Genomic DNA, 16,129 nt, shown 5'->3' on the forward strand with positions numbered 1-16,129 from the left:
AGAAGTTGTTTAAAGTTTTTAACATATTTGACCCCTGTGACCTTGAATATGGGTTAAGGTCATTCAATTGAACAAACTTTATAGCCCTTTATCTCAGCATGCTACTGGTCAAATATCATCACCCTGGGCATTTTGGTTATTCAGAAGTTGTTTAAAGGTTTTTTAAGACAATTGACCCCTGTGACCTTGAATATAATTGAAGGTCATTCATTTGAACAAACTTGGTAGCACTTGATCCTAGTATGCTATTGACTAAATATCATCACCCTGGCATTTTTTGTTATTCAGAAGTTGTTTAAAGTTTTTAACATATTTGACCCCTGTGACCTTGAAAATGGGTGAAGGTCATTCATTTGAACAAACTTGGTAGCCCTTCACCCAAGCATGCTACTGGCCAAATACCATCTCCCTGGGCAGTTTGGTTATTCAGAAGAAGATGTTTAAAGTTTTTAGCATATTTGACCCATGTGACCTTGAAAATGGGTGAAGGTCATTCATTTGACCAAACTTGGTAGCACTTGATCCTAGTATGCTATTGACTAAATATCATCACCCTGGCATTTTTAGTTATTCAGAAGTTGTTTAAAGTTTTTAACATGTTTGACCCCTGTGACGTTGAAAATGGGTGAAGGTCATTCATTTGAACAAACTTGGTAGCGCTTCACCCAAGCATGCTACTGGCAAAATATCATCTCCCTGGGCATTTTGGTTATTCAGAAGTTGTTTAAAGTTTTTAACATATTTGACCCCTGTGACCTTGACTATTGGTGAAGGTCATTCATTTGAACATACTTTGTAGCCCTTCACCTCAGCATGCTACTGGCCAAATACCATCTCCCTGGGCAGTTTGGTTATCGAGAAGATGTTTAAAGTTTTTAGCATATTTGACCCATGTGACCTTGAAAATGGGTGAAGGTCATTCATTTGAACAAACTTTGTAGCCCTTCATTCCAGTTTGCTTCTGGCCAAATATCATCACCCTAGGCCTTTTTGGTTATTAAGAAGACGTCGTTTAAAGTAAAATATTGACGCCGGACGACGGACGGACGACGGNAATTGACGCCGGACGATGGACGGACGGACGCCGCACCACGGCATAAGCTCACTTGGCACTTTGTGCCAGGTGAGCTAAAAACTCTCGTATTTTTACACTTGGTGTGATCTGAAGCTGATATGAAAGACAACGGGAACAAAACAAGACACTATGAACACCCACAACTACCAGAGGTGAAACCAAGTATATCATATATAATCCTTTCCCTCATATATATGGGTGGTCGGGTGGTGCATTAGACAACGCGCTCACCTACCAACACAAGACAGCTGGGGTTTTCCTTTCAGACATGAAAAGGAATGGCATTTTCTTCCTAGTCACGTGGGTTTTCTCCTGGTAATCCTGGTCTCGCCTGTGCCCCACTTTGACAATCAGTGCACATATCAGAGTAACTAAGTAAAAAGCGAAAACGTAGTGTTTATGGAAATGCTGACAAAGGCAATGGACCATGAAAGGTAGGCAGCATCCATCTTTTGATACATGGGCCGAGAATACTACCTAAGATGCATGTATGGTGCAGGTTTTGATGGACTAGCACTTACACATCAGTGAAACCTACTTAAACGCAAAACCTTAATGTTGATCGAGATGCTGACAAAGTCAATGGACCATGAAAGGAAGACAGCATCCATGGCCAGCTTTTGATGTACTACCTATGTCTATGGTCCAAATGTGGATGGTGTAGCACTTATACTTTCAGAGAAACTAACTTCAACGCAAAACCTTAATGTTGATGGAGATGCTGACAAAGTCAATTGGCCATGAAAGGTAGGTCGTATCCAGCAATTGATGCATGGTCTGAGATGTACTACCTAAGATGCATCACCGGTCCAAGTTTGGTTGGTGTAGCAGTTATTCTTTCAGAGAAACTAACTTACACACAACAAGAGGCCCATGGGCCTTAACGGTCACCTGATATATTTATACAGAGAATTGATTTTTGTTTTTAACATGAACAGAAATATTATTCAAAGTGACAAAAAACAATAAAACCACCTTATTCAATATCTAGCATGCAGATTTAAGACTGAAAAGTATTTGAAACTAGCACCTCTGATTCTAAACAAGGAAAATGAAGAAATTTTGTTTTAGCACACAGACTCCATTGGGCCCCACCCTACAGCCCTTGGGGGTTGGGATGGCTTAAAATTTACAAAGTATCAAACTGTCAACTTAGGGTTATAATTCCAATCAAGTTATCAACATGTAAAACCATAACAAATTTTGCCCCCCCCCCCCCCTCCTTCCCCAGGGGGAAACGTGAGACCCCAGGGTCATGAAATTCAAAATTTTGGTAAAGCACCTTAAGACCCTTCCATCTATGAAGAGTAGATATGTCAGGGCTGATATGTGCATACTATCAAACTGCTACCCAATACTGATAATGCTAACCTAAATTGAATTACTTCCATTGGCAATTAATCAAATGTTAGTCCCAAATGTGATTTCCCTATATAAACTATAGTAAAGTTTACCCCCTCCCCAGGAGGAAACGTAAGACCCCAGGGTCAAGAAATTCACAATTTTAGTAAAGCACCTTAAGACCCTTCTATCTATGAAGAGTATTTGATTCTACCATATCTGGGTCTTGAGAAGAAGATTTTTGAAATTTCAGTCAATTCGACCCTTTTTGGCCCCGCCCCTCAGGCCCCTGGGGGTTGGGGACCATATAATTCACAATTTTAGTTGACCTTTGGCCATGGAAGGTTTCTGCAAAATTTCGTTGAGATTGCTTCAGGGGTTTTGGAGAAGAAGTAGAAAATGTAAATTGTTTACGGACGCACGACGGATGACGGACGACGACGGACAAAAGGCGATCGCAATAGGTCACTTGAGACTTTGTCTCAGGTGACTGGAAAACTTAATGTGGACGCCGCCGTCGCCGGAAAAGCAACACGTCTCATTTCCACTTCGTGGCGGCGAGACAAAATGATCACGTCTCCTAAAAAACCCAGTGAAGTCTTCAAATGCAAATGATATAACACAGTGTATTTAAAGTAGACACGAATCTCTCGTATGTGGAAGTATGTGTAATGGAAGTTAAATTTCGTTGAACAAATTAACAGAACATAGTACACTAACGTTATACCATTTATTCGAGTTCTTAAAGTTGTATATATATACAAAGCATACAATAGTAGAGTCACTACAACCATGTTTCCGTAGTCGAATTGTCATATAAGATCATTGCACTATATGCTTTAAAACTAGATTTTTAACAAAAATATAGAAAATAAAAACACGAAGAAATACTTGTAAAACACAACATGAAACACTGATTTGTACTGTGTAATGGAAAGTCAAACCTAATATATAATGTGTCATTGGTCATAACAGTAAAAAGGATATGGGCTATAGATTTCAATCCTGTGATAAAAAGTAACAAAGTGAGAATATATAACTTACAGAGAACATTACCAATACGTTTCAAAGGTAAACAGTTCATTTTACATCGAAAAGCTGAATAATTCAACACTTTCATGATATAAATATTCAAATACATAAAACAGTACAAATGCATTCTGTAATATACGATGTGACAGCTTGTTTTCCACTAGTAAAGATGTGTATGTAAGGCGGTATAATCCAGTCGGTGATTTCTGAAAGCTTGTTTCATTCTCTATGTATAAACACAATTTCTCGATTTTAAGTGATTGGTTAATGAATTTATATCACCAGTGACCATATTTGGTAATGGTTTACTTTAATATCTGTAACCAACATGTCAAACGAAATATTTATGATAATTTACAATAAAACAACGAGAAGGAACGACCGATTGGTTAATTACGATTTGACAATAGCTATAAGGTTACATGACCTCTGCACTGATGATCCCCTTGTGAAACTGCGACAATTAATCATATGTGTAAGTATTCTAAAATGTCCAAATTCACGGAATAGAAACAGTTCTGTACATGCTTATAACTAAAGTTGATTTTCATCATTTAGCAGAAACGCTTTGCTTTATAAACTTATAAACATACTCGGGAGTACAAACCTTTTAAATAAAAAACGACAAAATAGTTTCTTTTGAAAATAATAATAAAAAAAGTAAATGCTACGAGAGAAAAAGGGAAATATAGTTTCATTATAATTTTAAAATTACATTTTTCCTGGTATATGTCATAATGCTAGATAAGTTTATAAATACGTTTGATTATGTCTGTCATTCAATCCAGTAAACGGGTGCATTTATAAACTGTCAGAGCCAAACAATGGTTCTATAATACAGGTCTACAATATCGGCGTCATATCTAAGCTAAACAGGTCTAGAGGAAATGGTACTTCTATATTCATATAGGCTTAACGAACCACAACTATTACTAGAACCAAATGTTGGGTGGAAATCGTTTTTTTTACAACTTACAATATTTCTATGGGATATTACCATGTGTGTACTTTAGGAACATCCACAAGATACAATATTTCTATGGGATATTACCATGTATGTACTTTAGGAACATCCACAAGATATAATATTTCTATGGGATATTACCATGTACTGTTGGAAAATCTACAGAACAAAATAGTTCAATGGGATACTACCATGAATGATAGGAACATCCTTATAAGGTATACAGTATCATCTATGTAACCGATGTAAAACAGCCACACTCACATCCAACAGCTGTTGATCACACATAACCAACACCGGTAATATATCAGACACATAAAATACAGAATGAATATTCAGAGCGTTATTACTGTCAATAAAGTCAATATCACTCTGAATGAATCTGTTTGATTTGTCCTTGTCAATGTGTTTTTTCCACAAAATGTAAATTTTGAAGAGTAAACCTTTTTCACAAACCTTAAGGAAAATAGAGTGTTGACTGTATATAAGAGTTTGACAAAGACATGTTTACTGTAAAATTAATATATTAATTTATCAATCTCCATCATCTTCACATTATTTTTCACCAGCAATGTAGTAAAAAAGGTTTTCTCCTCAATCAGTAAAAGCTGTGTTTGAGGATCGAGGAATAATACTGTAAATCAACGGTGAAAATTCAAAATCATTTTTTTTATGTGAGAAAATCTTTCACAGTCAAAGCATTCAATGGTATTTCAACAGAATTATTTTATAGTCATAACATTGAAAAAGAATTTCAAAATTATTGCTTCAAGATATCCATCATTATTTTCAATTGGAGATAATGCTTTTTAAATGCAAAATTACTCATTCATTGGAAATTCATTTGGTAGTTATATATATGTAAACATGTTCTTTTATATTCAATTAAGTCTAAAATATATATAGGTTTTGTTTACAGGGAATTTGTCAATAATCGTCAATACTGACACATTCAATATGCAAGTTAAACAAACACATTACACCATACCTAAACATACTATAACATACATATGTATGTGGAGATGACTCGACTAAAATATTGGACCCTCTAAAAACAAAACTGCAGCTAATTGACAACTTCCATGACAAGACTTGAAGTAAAATGTGTAAAGATCTCAGCCTCCCTGCTAGCATGTTTATATTTGTAATAGTATGCTTACTATGTAAAGATATCAGCCTCCCTGCTAGCATGTTTATATTTGTAATAGTATGCTTACTATGTAAAGATATCAGCCTCCCTGCTAGCATGTTTATATTTGTAATAGTATGCTTACTATGTAAAGATATCAGCCTCCCTGCTAGCATGTTTATATNCATGTATATGTATTCAATTTAAGACAATAGCTCTCTTTAATTTAATATCTTACAAGTTTAGAAACCTGATTTAAATGCAGCTTTTACATCAACTATGGTATTTTATGAAAGTAACTGCAATAGGCTGGATGTTTCTACCAAGTGATCAAAAATGAGTTGTTTCAACATACATTTGATTTAATTAATTGAGTTGCATAACTAAAACCCATTGGATACTCAACGTCTTTAAAGTCAAACTTCACATGTATATAAATAGCGGGAATGACCTCCAGAGTCTACTAGTGGGATTTGTTTTCCCTGTCACATAAACATTGGACATACAACAGTTACCATTCAATCTAAAGTAAAACAATGTGCATCTATATCATCAAAACTAGTGCAGTCAATATAACATTTATCATCTATGTGATATGGTTAACAATAAAATCTAAAAATAAGCATGCAACAATGACCTACAAAATCTATTATAAACAAAAAAGCACCATGATTATGACAATTCAGCTGTACAGGTTTTAACTGTTTTGTGCACACGTCAGTAAGAATTCCTCTCTTTAATGGCAAGGCCCTATCAAATGTCTAAGATGGTCAAATTTCTTTTTTGTACATTGAAAGTCAGGATCTATTTAGCATAAGAAATTGTTTTAAAATTGTGTTTGCTATTGTGCGAAGCTAACGAATCACACACACACACATGTATTTATATATATATCAAACCTACAATGAAGATGTCAAAATTGGTTGATTACTGTTTTAAATTCTCAATTAAGTTGATGCTCACCTCTATAAAATTTAATTTTTCATTTCTTAATTTGGATATGGTGTTTTCCACAAAAGGGCAAAAGATATCTTGACAAATGCTACTAGAACAAAATAACTTCATATATAGTGGCATACCTCAGTGTGAATTGCTATTCCACAAACAGAAAAACCTGTACAAGAAGCTAGTGCCCTCCCTAAATCTCTATTGCCAGATCTTATTGTGTATATAATCACAAAGTAAACAGGAAAATATAGCACTAACATACAAAAAGAACAATACAATATAAGTAAATGCTTTAAAACAATTCATAATGTTAACCCCATACAGCATTTATTTTAAAACACAATCTACTAAAGGAGACTAACATATATATTAAACATGGGTTCCTACTATTCTTGACAATACTTTATGATTGAAGATTTGTACAATAATATATTTCTAGTATCAAAACATTTTACAATTTTTCATAATAGTTTGAATATTGATAATTAACTTTGCACTAACGGTAAGCCAACATAAATAGCTTTCTTGAATATGAATTTGTCAGTGACTTGCTTGCCTTGTTTTACATTAAAATATAACCCGCTTCCCCTAGCCTAAATGTGTTGCCTTTCAAAATATATATAAAAAAAAAAGGAGGAATACCTTCCCAATTTCAATTAAAAAAATGTTATAGGCTGTCGGTAAATTTAGGTAGAAAAAAACCCACTACTATGCGGTATTTGATCAACATAGGGTTATTGCATTGAATTTAAAGTTTTTCAGAATGCAATAATATTCTCAATAATGATATCAAACTGTTCCTATAACACAACAAGTCTGATAAAAATGCTCCAATGACCAAAAATAGCATAAACCCACATTTAATTGTGTGTACAAAAAAGACAACAAAACCTATACAACATCATCCTGTCGATCAATTACAGTACCTCATTACAGCTGCAGGATCATAAACACATTTGTTACATTTGTTGTAAAAGAATTTTCATCAGTTATTGAAAAAAAAGAAATCATATGATAGATATTTTAGCAAATGTGAAAATCAAATGTGAAAACTGAAAGATTGTGGAGAGTTGATGTTCGAACCTCACAATAACAGTAGATACAACTTGTTTTCTATAAAATGAAAAATTCTTAGAAAAATGGCTGTCCTTCGAATTCGCTGGTTGCCATGTTGCTTTTCAACTTTTTGTCAAAATGGTTATTTATATGATAGGTATGTGTAATAAGTTTCATGATAACATCACATGGAAACAATTTGTGCCGACAATGCCAACAGAGTGAACCTTTGATGTCGTCTTTGCTTTTTGAGGCAACACAAAAAAATGTTGCAACAGTTTTCTGTTAACGCATTCACAGGTGATTACCTAAAATAATAAAATTGGACCTCTACAGTGTTAATTATCCACTAATGAAAGTACAGGTTAAGTACTATTGTGCGAAACTAGCTGTCTTGATATGAATCAGTCCAAACAGTATATATTATGTTTGTACATTTCTCTACATATAGTATCACGATTAGAAATAATACATTTGTAACAAAGAGCAACATAATTTGAGGATGATGTTCAAGTTGATTTTAAAAGGATAAACAAAATGGTTTTCAAAAGTTATTTCCCCTTAGTCATTCACAAATGTTTTATGCAGTCCATTCGAATGGGGAAAATGTATTCCAATATGAAACTCCTGTCATCCATGCTAACATATTATGACAAGTCTTATAATTATTTTACTTATTTGACAGTGTGGAGAATAATCTAGTGGTCTACACAACATGTAAATCTGTTCATTGTGTTGTGTACACAATACTCAGAAACGTTACCTCTTCCAGCGCTAGTATATACAGAGATATATAGGTGAACTCCACCAACACAACACTTAGATATATCAGTCTAGGTATAAACAGGACTTTCAATAATTTGTTATTCTAACAACAGTATCACGAGTATGTACAATACATCTGGTATGTTACAATGCATGAAAGTGTATCCATTTTTACAAAAATTAGCCATATTTTGTTTCAAAGTAAACTTATTATCTAACCATTTTGTTCGCAGCAGTCTTGTGCCTTTTAAGATGTTGCAAAAAACATAACAATCGAGAATGGCTGTGATTTTCAACGTTAGGAGTAATCATTCTTTCGTGGGGAAAGCATGCAAACAGCAAGCGTTGTGACCAAAATTCAAAATATATCCACGATGGTATTTATTGTTTCATTTCACGTGTACAACTAAATAAACCCCACATCATAGCAGTGTCTTTAACAATACCGTAATTTTAACAAAACACCAATATACACAAGAATTATACAATCACATTATTTCTTACAAGCATATTTTTGTTATTTAAGGCAACCTTTTGCAGGTTTTATAAGTATCAAACTTACATTATACAGCAATATAATGTCTTTATGTGTATATAATTATTGAAGATGGGGTTCAAGGTGCTAAATTTACTTCTAAAACAGGTCATTATAAATGTCTTAAAAATTCCTTTAATAGTATTTACAGGTACATGTACATATATATATGCAACAGGCCATATATATAAAAATGTCTGTGAAATTCATTCATAATTACATGTAACCGTTGTTCATAGTTATAATCTATAATCAATCTTTGACCAGCAAATCGTAATGAGGAAGAGCCAGATACATACATATGTATATTGTGTATGTATATTTGACATTAAAACATTTAAAGTGTATAATATTATATCTTTATTCTATATATTATCCTGCTGCATGATATCAATCTGGCCATGGAAAAAGATAGAATTTTAAAACACAACCTTTTGACCATTGAAAAGAACATTAACACACGACTTAGGACATTTTGGTACCAAAACTAACTAAAAACAGTAAATACCAAACTACCTATTCGCATTTAAGAAGCTGTAGTACAGCTGAAACAAATCATCTCCACCATTCCATTTACAGTAACACTAGAAGTCTAACAGCAACGTCTAACAGTAATCCGAGTATAGTTTGTATATAGAAGGGAGGCAACTCTGATAAAATGAGGGAGGATACAGAAAGATGGGAGGCAACTGATTATCTGGAAATACTAAGCAAAACAGTATTAGTTGTGTCAGTTTCATTTCTTTGTCAAAACAATTATTGGTACCTGGTATCTAAATTCAATTTGATGTTTTGTTGTTTAATATCACATTTTTTTAAATTTCCAATATTGCTTAACCTCGATAAATGGCCATGATTACTCCTGAATTCTTACATCCTATCAATATGGACCAAAGCCATATATACTAAAACATTGGTGTATGAGAGGTTTCTTCTGGACCTTATTCTCATAAGACATATTATGATAACAAATGTAGAATAACTTATGATGAACACAATCTAAAATCAACATTTAATATAAAACCAATAGTTATTGCAAGAGACAAAATATCGTTTCTCAGTATTACATATTTTTATCAATGATTACTTTCAATTAATTATTTCAGAAAGTATACTCACTGCACATTTCTCATATACTGCTAACAAAAAATGTGCTCAAGGCAAAATTAGGAATCCTTTAAATTAACCTAATTTTATCGGAGGATTTCTTTTTTAATTTGAAACAAAAATCTGAAGGACATGTACAGAACTCTGTGTGATATATTATGCAAACCATACATTGGATGACATGTTCGTATTTAATATTATGATATATGACCATTATGGAAAATCATTTAAATCCTGTAATACATTTATTTTAATACTTCTTCATTTTAAACCTGATTTTCAACTCAAACCTTTATTAATATAGTTTATTGCAAAATCAGTTCCTGTCCAACGTTTCTTTTAGACATTTAGACTTTTAGACTTTTAGACTTTAGACTTTAGACTTAAGACTTTTAGACTTTTTAGACTTTTAGACTTTTTAGACATTTAGACTTTGAGACTTTTAGACTTTAGACTTTTAGACTTTAGACTTTAGACTTAAGACTTTTAGACTTTTTAGACTTTTAGACTTTTTAGACATTTAGACTTTTAGACTTTTAGACATTTAGACTTTTAGACTTTAGACTTTAGACTTAAGACTTTTAGACTTTTTAGACTTTTAGACTTTTTAGACATTTAGACTTTTAGACTTGCATAAATATATATAAGTCCCTTTTTGTAAACGCTTGCAATTTTATCAAATATATGCAAAAGCTAAAGAAATGCTTCACTGAGACTTTTTCATACTTCAAGAAAATATTCAACTAATTCAGGCCAATAAATTGCGTTTTATATAAGTATTTGAATAGCACTGATAAGGCAAACAGTGTAGTATATCTGGTATAATACAGTATTGTTACAAGGATGTGGTAAATACCTAGATATGAAATAACAGTCAGTCTAGACTAATGTTTAGTGTTTAAATAAGTAATTTAATATTCGTTCTAGTTACTCTATGTTGGTTATAGGTTTCTGCTTGGATCACATTGTATGGTGAAGAAGGAGACTTAAACAACTCGGGTCTCTGGGTCGATATCAGGGCTTGACCTAAATCAGGATCAAGGTGCCTTTATAAAAACTGGAAAAATAATTGAAACCAAAATATAAAATACAAATAGAGAATCAATAAACACATACGTAAAATACTGTGCCAATTTCATGTAGTTACACTTTAAAAGAAGACTTAGGCTTTTGCATGGTAAAATAATCAGCTTGTCAAAAAGGATACCGTTGAAAATTAAGAAATATGGTTTACATTTTAAACAAAATTTCAGAATATTTCATAAGATACATCTATACTATATAGAGATATAATTTTAGTTATTTCTCAGAAATTCTATTTGTGGTTCCTTTCTGATAAATTCCAGCAGTTCTCCGAGATTGCTTGAGTAACCTGCCAACTTGTCGTCAAGGTAGCTGTCTTCCAAGGTGACCTTGTTGCCTGGAATTTCCAGCTGGACGACCCCGCTGTCCCCGAGGTCCTGCTTTACATACACAGTCCCATTGATGGTACATTTCCTGTTGACCATGATGTCTTCCACTATTTCACATTCATCATGAGGAGAGGTAAGATTTTGTAACGACGGTGCAAGAATTGAGTCCATTGTGAACTTGGATTTGCCCTTCCTGACAGGGCTGTCATGCTTGGTCCGTATCCCAGAACTTCCGATCTCAATTTGTAGACTGTTGCTTCCATCTGAACGAATCAAAGCATTCATCTGACAATCATCAATACTGATGACATCAGACTCAAAATCTGATGATGCCATGCTCATTCTGCCTGAATCATCACTCATGGCAGACCCTGGTCTCCGCTGAGAAGGGGAGCAGTCAATACCTATTGGTGATGGTATAGGGTAAGGTACCCTAGAGTTGAGGACATTTCCATATATCTCCTGCATCACTTGGGCTTCCGAACCCAAATTTTTGGACACAGGAGGACAACACCCGTTTTTTGGACACCCATTAGATTGTTCACAGCTGGAATAGGTTGGAGTGAAGCCCCAGGGCTGGGTGTGACCACCCTGAGGCTTCAGGCCCAAATTTGGGGGCGGTGGAGGAGGTGGTGGTGGCATACCCATCGACCCAAATCGGGGATAGTGAGGCGATGTGAAATTCTGACCATATCGTCCCGAGGGATACGCATAGCCTGGAGGTAGAGGAGGAAAGTGGCGGAACATATCTGTGTTGTGCGTGGGAAAAAATGCTCTTGTCTGTCGGTCCAGAGATCCCAGCACAGAGGAACTGTCCACTGAACTGTTGAACCCAACAGCAGCCATGGAGGGCGCTATACCATGAGGATATACACAGGATGATGGCCCGGTCGGAGTCCTCTGTGAATCTGGTCGGCCATATGGAGGAAAGTGTACATCCGATAGTTCTGGTGGATCCTTTATACCGAAAGGATGTGGTGTAGAGTGGACTTGATTATGAGACATGCCTAACATGTGCTGACTCCTAAATTCACTGAAAGTTCTCTCATTAAAGTCATTTAATGTTGGTGGTGGTGGAGGCATGACAATCTGGTGATTATGAGACAAGGATGATTGGTCCACTAGACCTGGCACCATCGCATGCTGGCCAATCACAGAGGCAGGAATGGCCGGGGAGGTGGTAGGGATCCTGTGCGGCGTGTGCCCTGGTGCTGGAGGGGCAGAACATGGCCCTTGTGGTCGTATGATAGGCTCAAATGAGGGGAATCCTTGTCCATGTGGATAAGGGAAATGATCGGATAACTTAGGAGGCATTATTGGCTTGGCCACATCACTCCTGTTTGGTGGTGAAGGACCATCAAGAAACCTACTTGGTCCTGAAGCCGTAGGAGAGGTTATGTTACTGTGACCCTCTTGAGAATTTGGGGACAGAACACTGGCAGCTGATGAAGCAAGAGGTGTCTCTTTAGGTCGAGAGTAGGGCTTGGGCTTTGACCGTAGGTACACACACTTACGGTACATACAAGTCTGTTTTAGTACATCCCGTCTGACACAGAAATGACATTTGTTGCAGTTCTCTTTCACCTGACATGGTCCACACTGTCCACACCGACGGCGCCGCTTCAGCCGTACACCCCGATCAAACGATCCGTCAGGAGAAGTGTAGTAATCGGGGCTGGTGGGGCTGGATAGATCCTCCTCCTCCTTCACTATAAATTCCCCATCGCCAGTCTGGATGTGGAGTGGAAACTGGCCATTTCCATCCTCCATTATTCAGCATAAATCTGATAAAATACAAAACAATATGATATAGTGGTAAGTAAGCATAACTAGAAAATTAATATCATGATTTAAATGTAATAACAATAATTATTGACATAAAAGACTGGCTGGCCTTAACACCTTGCTACATATTCTAATGTTATATACTATACAAGAGTCCAAATGATGCCATGATGGACTGTATTGCTAACCTGTTTTTCATCTCACATTTCTTATGTTAAAAGGGGGTCAAGGTCAAAACTTATTTCAAAAAGCCAAATATTATTAATCTATACATTAGAGATTTTGCTGCAATATTTTATATAACTCTACCTATTTTTTTTATCTTTATAAGAACAATGTACTAGTTTTGCTGATGTGACCTTCAAAGTTGGTGTGGTTCTTTCATAAATTCAGAATTCATAGCACTTTACACCATAAAGCTACAGGGCAAATTTTATGACCAAATGTATATTCAGAAGATGTCGTTTGATAGTTCCATGATCTAGAAAGTTTGCTGAGCTGATAAATTTGTATACACTTGATCATATCCCTTTATCCCAGCATGCAATGTATTAAAACCTTTATCACTTGGATGTTGAAAAGAAGTTATTTAGAATTGTATGACCCTTAAGCTTTTGAACTTGAAATAAAGTCAAGGTCATTAATTTAAACAAACCTATAGCTCTCCTTTTCTTGCATGCTAATGGCCAGATATTATCAACCTTGGTTATTCATAAGAACTTTCTTTTTTCTCAGTGACCTTGAAAGCAGGATGACAAGGTAGACCTTCATTTCAGAATGCTATGGCTTATGCTTATCCATTATTTAGAAGAAATTGTTTAATGTAAAGGGTTGATGTTCGATGGACAGACAACTACACCACAGCATCTGCTGACATAATCTCACTTGATACTCGGGCCAGGCGAGTTAAAAGTGAGAGAAAAAAATGTTTTTTTCTTGTCCCAAATGTTTTCACTGATGTACACATGTTAATCAGGGCAAGAACAAAGTTTTCAAAATTACTAGACAAGTGGTCCTTCTGGTAAGTGGATTTGAAAAAAGTACTTTCCTTGAAATGAAATAATGTATTCCATATTGTGTTTTTTTTTATCAGAATCAAAGATAATCTGCCTGTCAATTGTATTATTTAAAAAGTAATATATGTAAAACCAAAAGTATGCTGACAATATATATTAAAATATAAGAAAATCCTATGTCAGGCATTTGCTAATTCTCACTTGCCCGTAAATAGTGATGAGCCAGCGAACTGATGGAAAATAATCAAACATTAGCTGAAAAATAAAATAGAAATAAATTTGATGCCAATAATAAAAGACAATTAATCAGTAAAGTTCAAGAATGACACAGCACAGCTTTTTCTGTATCTGAAAAATGCTTGGAACTAGCTATATATAGTATGAAAAGTACTTGATAACTCATGATTACAGATGAGAAACTTATTAAACCATGTTCAGCATTGTGACAAGAAAAGATGATTATAGATTCAGACCTTTCAAATACTTGCAATATATTAATTTCAAAATTTACAACAATATCATGCTTTCAGAATGTTGTTGGACCAAAATAATTACTTATCATCACTTTCCTTAATTTTTTTTCTATATGTGCTGAATCCTGATTAAATCTGAAATTTGTGAAATGTTGATATTTTTCCAATAAAAATGTCCAACTATACCATGCAATGAAACTTCCTGGCACCAAATGTTTTGATACACCCCATTGTAATATAACCATCCTCTGACTGACTTGTGTAAAAGATGTGGATTAATTAGGTTGCCTTACAAGCGTCAGCTGTAGGGAATTTCCCTTTAGCTTAGCGGTAGAGCATCGGGCTGGAGAGTCGAGGGTTGCGGGTTCGAGACCCAGCGACGGCACTATCTTAATCACTATTCCTCGTCCTACTACACTTGCAGTAGTTCATAAATTGATCTGAATGAAACAAGAAGAGTTATCTCCCTTAAGTGTTTATATCACATGACAAATAGCATCATTTAGGTAAAGTTTCTTACATTTTACATTCTTTGTAACCAATGTAAGTATTTCAACTAGTCAGATATATGTTTGATGCTGTATGTAAACATTCTTAACATCTAAATTGTGATTTATTTGTCATGTTGTTTGTAATTGGCTTTTGCAGGTCAAGTGAGAGACTAGTTATCTATGATCAAGATCAACTCAAGGGATATGCAAACTCTGACCGTCAAAGATTATAATTCATGTTCTTTAATTAGTAAATAAAGTTAATAAAATTAACAAAATCTAAAATGTGTGGTTTTAATGAAAATTACAATTGATGATGTGAAAAGACCAGAATATATGTCAAATCATTTTAGTGATTCGTCAAGGAATTCCAGTAAGACTTAGGGGAAATGTAATTTTTGTTAGCATAACATGAAGGAGGCCCACTGTCCGCCGGACCGGTGTCTGATCAATGGCGGTCTAAAGCACAGCGGGTGGTTATATTTACAAACGCGCGCGGCGATCCAATCATTGTATGAGGTATCCTAGTTGTGCAACGCTACCCACTATTCTCTATGAAGGCGTTGGGACGCTGAGTCATCTGATGACTTCAGTTCATTCCAAAATTGAAATGTTATTTATCAATAGCGAGAAAGAAATAGCGTTATTAGTGGTATTGAAATGATCATTTGAGCGTAACCAACTGTAGCGTGCATAAACAGGATGACCTGCTAACAGCAACATCATCCACAAACTCACTCTAAATACTTTCTCTTAGAAGATGCTTCCAACTAAGTGTTGCCGTATACCAAAAAAATGAACGTTTGATGAACATATGCACCGACAATTATCACGCTAAACGATACTTACGACACCAAAATTAGATGATAATTTTGACAACTTCTCTCATCCTGCTGTCATCAATATTCGCCATGCTTGTTTACTTGATTAGTTTAGGCAAATGAAACCGATAACATCTAAAATTTACTTGAGAGTAGTGCAAAATACTGCAACCAAGTTG

At 34.9% G+C, this 16,129-nt stretch overlaps 1 protein-coding gene across 1 annotated transcript; it reads right to left on the reverse strand.

The window, feature by feature from the left end:
• Positions 1 to 10,547: 10,547 nt before the first annotated feature.
• On the reverse strand, positions 10,548 to 16,053 carry LOC110465682 (extensin-like). Its single transcript, XM_021521652.1, has 2 exons — positions 15,979 to 16,053; positions 10,548 to 13,148 (listed from the first exon to the last, which is right to left on the reverse strand). The coding sequence occupies exon 2, from the start codon at positions 13,132 to 13,134 to the stop codon at positions 11,248 to 11,250; it is 1,887 nt and encodes a 628-aa protein (XP_021377327.1). The 5' UTR covers positions 13,135 to 13,148; positions 15,979 to 16,053; the 3' UTR covers positions 10,548 to 11,247.
• Positions 16,054 to 16,129: the final 76 nt, after the last annotated feature.

The sequence above is a fragment of the Mizuhopecten yessoensis genome, unplaced genomic scaffold (assembly GCF_002113885.1).
Source record: "Mizuhopecten yessoensis strain PY_sf001 unplaced genomic scaffold, ASM211388v2 scaffold1595, whole genome shotgun sequence".
NCBI classification, from domain to species: domain Eukaryota; kingdom Metazoa; phylum Mollusca; class Bivalvia; order Pectinida; family Pectinidae; genus Mizuhopecten; species Mizuhopecten yessoensis.

Excerpts from the sequence above, each read along its gene's own strand:
- LOC110465682 (XM_021521652.1), bottom strand. The coding sequence starts at position 13,134 with ATGGAGGATGGAAATGGCCAGTTTCCACTCCACATCCAGACTGGCGAT.